Below are 4273 nucleotides of genomic sequence, written 5' to 3'. Positions count from 1 at the left end.
TTGAAAAAAAAAAGGTGAAGATGAGCATAAAACATAAAGTTTACGGGGTCATCGGTTGGAAAGAAATTTTCCTGCCGAAAAAAATGACATTTTGGACCTATGCGCTAACTTAAATTCACTTTAAATATCTAAACGTCATCGGAGATATTTTAAATAACATAGTGGTAAAATGAGTATTTTTTAAATACCTATTTGGTAGTTTAGCCTGTAAAATTAGTGCCATATACTCTATACAATTTCTATAGAGTCTCCTATAAGAACGTCTATAGAGAGTTTCCTATAGGAACGTACATCTTTCTACCGAAAATCTCTCCGCCTTCTAAATCCTCGTCACCTTGTCCAAAACCAAGCGCCCTAAACCCTGATAAAAGAACTCCGAAAACATTAAAAAAAAATCATAGACCAGTTCTCCAAACCCTCACGCTGCCGGCTCCCCATTTCAAAAAAATCAACCAAAACAAAACTCAAAAAAAAGGAAAAAAAGAAATCTCCACTCTATTTCGATCCAACCCCAGCTGTCCTCAATCTCAAACGCGCTTTCGTCTTCAAGCTCCCCGCCTTCAAATCTCCAAAAAATTACCCAAAAAACCCAAAACAAAATAATGGGTTATCTTAATCTCCACCTCTCTCTCCTCTTCCTCTCTCTCTTCTTCATCTCAACCCAATCCCAGCCCCCAGAAATCCCCCCGGTCTGCAACGGCATCCAGTTGTCCTACTCCATCACCGACCGCAAGCAAATCCACCCTCTTCTCAAGGACCCCAAAGCCCAGCCCAGCTCCTTCAAAGCCACGGCCACCGTCCAAAACAACGGCCTCACCGAGCTCAAAGCTTGGTCCCTCCTTATCCAGTTCCAGCACCAAGAGCTCATCGTCTCCGCCGGCGGCGCTGTCCTCAACAACAACTCCCCGTTCCCCTTCAACACCTCGGACTCCGATGGCCTCGCCTCGTTCTCGGGCTTCCCGAGCCCAGATCTCAAAACCCCCATAGAGACCGCTGGAGATTTGACCCAGATTCAGGCCCAGATCGACCTCGTCGGGACTTTCTTCGGGTCACCTCTACCCGCTTACCCGCTGCCCAAATCGATATCCCTCGACGACCCTTTATACATCTGCCCATCGCCGAAGTTGGGTTTCAATTCGAGCAGTTCGATAACGAGTTGCTGCACTCTGGACCCGAATCCAAAGCTCAACGACACGAAGGCCGACAACGATACCGATACCGACTTCTTGCCGAGGCGAAGTGGGGATCTGAGCATATTCTATGATGTGCTTCAGGCTTATGGGTCGAGTTATCTTGCGCAGGTGACGATCAGTAACGAGAGCCCATTGGGCCGGCTTGATAATTGGAAGCTCTCATGGGAGTGGATGAGAGATGAGTTCATTTACTCGATTAAAGGGGCGTATTCGAGCTTGATTGATTCTTCTTCTTGCATTTTGGGGCCTCAAGGTCAGTACTATCAGGACTTTGATTTCACAAAGGTGGTAACTTGCGTTAAGAAACCCGAGATCCTCGATCTGCCCTTGACGAGATTCAACGACACGGACGTCGGAAAAATCCCATTTTGCTGCAGAAATGGCACCATTCTTCCGGCGATCATGGACCCGTCGCAGACCAAATCGGCGTTCCAGATGCAAGTGTTCAAGATGCCGCCGGATCTCAATAGGACTAAAGTGCTCCCGCCGCAGAACTGGAAGATCGTTGGAGGGGCACTGAACCCGAGTTATCGGTGCGGGCAGCCGATTCGGGTCAACCCGACTCTGTTCCCCGACCCGAGCGGGCTCGATTCGAGCACCTTAGCCGTTGCTACATGGCAAGTTGTCTGCAATATCTCAAAGCCAAAAGGGGCTAGCCCCAAATGTTGTGTTTCATTCTCAGGGTTCTATAATGACTCTGTTGTGCCTTGCAAAACTTGTGCTTGTGGATGTCCTGCTAAAAATTTGAGAAAATCTTGCAATGCTAGCGCTCCTGCGATCCTTCAGCCTCCTCAGGCTCTTCTCGTTCCATTCGACAATCGAACTGATATGACTAAGTATTTCGCTGCGATGAAGCATTACAATGTACCAAATCCGATGCCTTGTGGAGATTATTGTGGCGTTAGCATCAATTGGCATGTGAATTCGGATTATAGGACAGGGTGGAGTGCGAGGGTTACATTGTTCAATTGGGAGGATGTTAATTTCGCTGATTGGTTTATGGCGGTTAATATGGGAAAAGCTTATGAAGGGTATGAAGCCATGTACTCTTTCAACGGAACTAAGATGGGTAATAACACTATCTTTATGCAAGGGCTCCCGGGCTTGAATTATTTGGTGGGTGAGGTTGATGGAGCTGGGCCTAATGATCCTAGAGTACCGGGAAAGCAGCAATCGGTGATATCTTTTACTAAGAAGGATTTGCCGGTGATTGATGTTGTTGGTGGAGATGGGTTTCCTAAAAAAGTGTTTTTTAATGGGGAGGAGTGCTCGTTGCCCGATAATTTTCCGGCGAGTTGGGGTTTTAGGAATAATGCCGGTGGGTTATTTGGTTTGGTTCTTGTTGTGGTCGCCACTCTGATCTTGGTGTCGGAGATGTAGAGGATTGATGCTTGTTGATGCTGATTCTTTTGATTCTTTGCGATGGATTGGATTGATGGGCAAGAGCTAAACTGTTTGTTTGGCAATTTTGGTGGAGGTAGAAGCTGCTGCTTGATTTATGACTGGGTTGTGTGATGAAGAGATGAATTGGGTAATGTTTGTCTTGATCCTCTGTTGTTGATGTTGTTTCTCATACTCATAGAAAGTATGTTAACTTTTTAGGATAATCTGTTTGCAGATAAGCCTCGAATTACCAGCTTCTTTCATTTACTGTGGATATCATGCGGATGCTAATTTTGCTTGAAATGCTATGATATATTGCCAGATTTATTGCTTATGTGTCTTTGACTCTTTATGATGTTAAAACTTGCTAGCTCTTCATAATTTCTAGTCACTGTTAACCAGGTCTGAAAAAGGTCCCACGAGATGAACATAATGTTTTCAAACTTCATTCTTTGCGTCTCATTCATCATGGTTTGTTGCTCAGTTATCATGTTTCACATTCCAACACCTGTCATGTTGCAAGTAGAATTCTATATGGTGAGAATGCCTATCGCAGAAGAGATCAAATCTGTTGTGGTTAGTTATTCACCATTCGTCTTTGAGAGGAGGTGTAAAAGTACTGATGCCTGCATTCAAACTCTCAGAAACATTTAGAGATCCAACTTTTCATCAATAGATGTTTTCTTGTTCCAGCTTCCCTTGATTTGCTTCTACCTAAGTAATGATCCTTAAGGCCTGGGATTATCTGACTCTGAAATAGTTCTGTTTATTAGCTTTGCTTCTACCTAATTAATGATCCTTAAGGCCTGGTATTATCTGGCTCTGAAAGAGTTCTGTTTACTAATAGCTAGCATCCTGTTTTGTGAGTGCATGTTGCCTTCTGGTTTTTTGATGCAAGTTTGTTAAGTTCTGACGATATAAGTGACGCTCTTTCTTACATGATGTAATGTTTATTTTGAGACCTTGATAAGTGCTATGATTGTTTGTTATCGTCCATCACTGTCACATGAAAATGAGTAGCGGACTCCAAAATTTTTGGATAAGACATTGTTGCTGTTGTTATCAGGTGAAGATGCAAAGTTTTCTCTGCTTCCATCTTACGACTCATCATGTCATGTTGAAGACACGCTCAACAGACATTTCATTTCAGTATTCTTATTAGATATTTAATTTCAATATTCGCATCGTTGAAACAGATCTTTTGAGTTTCTCTCGCAATTTGATATGTTCCTAGTACACTACAGAATTGTTACATTTCACTATCGTTGTTGATTTCAAAATTTCAAAATTGTCAACTGAAATGTGGCGGTGATGATGCTGACAATGATGATGGTGAGAAACTTATATTCCATGGGGTTATCAGAACTTTCCCTATAAACTCCTCGAGCCTATGAAACATGTATACTTTTGGAATATCACAATGGAACAATGAATACCAGCCAAAGAACCATTCACTGAAAAAATTGTAAGTAACATGTGCTTTGAACATTTCATTTCAGTATTCTTATTAGATATTTAATTTCAGTATTCGTATCAGTGAAACAAACCTCTTGAGTTTCTCAGGAATTGAATATGTTCATAGGACACTGCAGAATTGTTACATTTCACTCTCTTTTGTTGATTTCAAAATTTTACAATTGTCAACTGATATGTGGCGGTGATGATGATGATTGTGAGAAAATTATATTTCATGGGGT

The 4273-nt window shown here is 42.5% G+C and overlaps 1 protein-coding gene across 1 annotated transcript; it reads left to right on the top strand.

The window, feature by feature from the left end:
- LOC109848918 (COBRA-like protein 7) lies at positions 339–2910 on the top strand. The gene has a single exon (XM_020418642.1). It carries the CDS (start codon positions 603–605, stop codon positions 2571–2573), a length of 1971 nt encoding a protein of 656 aa, XP_020274231.1. The 5' UTR covers positions 339–602; the 3' UTR covers positions 2574–2910.

This window comes from Asparagus officinalis, chromosome 7, assembly GCF_001876935.1.
Source record: "Asparagus officinalis chromosome 7, Aspof.V1, whole genome shotgun sequence".
In the NCBI taxonomy this organism is placed as follows: Eukaryota; Viridiplantae; Streptophyta; class Magnoliopsida; order Asparagales; family Asparagaceae; genus Asparagus; species Asparagus officinalis.
The sequence above is the reverse complement of the archived record's forward strand: the minus strand, read 5'-3'. Positions and strand labels throughout refer to the sequence as shown.

What these genes read in the sequence shown, in the direction of transcription:
- LOC109848918 (XM_020418642.1), top strand. Translation starts at nt 603, where the DNA reads ATGGGTTATCTTAATCTCCACCTCTCTCTCCTCTTCCTCTCTCTCTTC.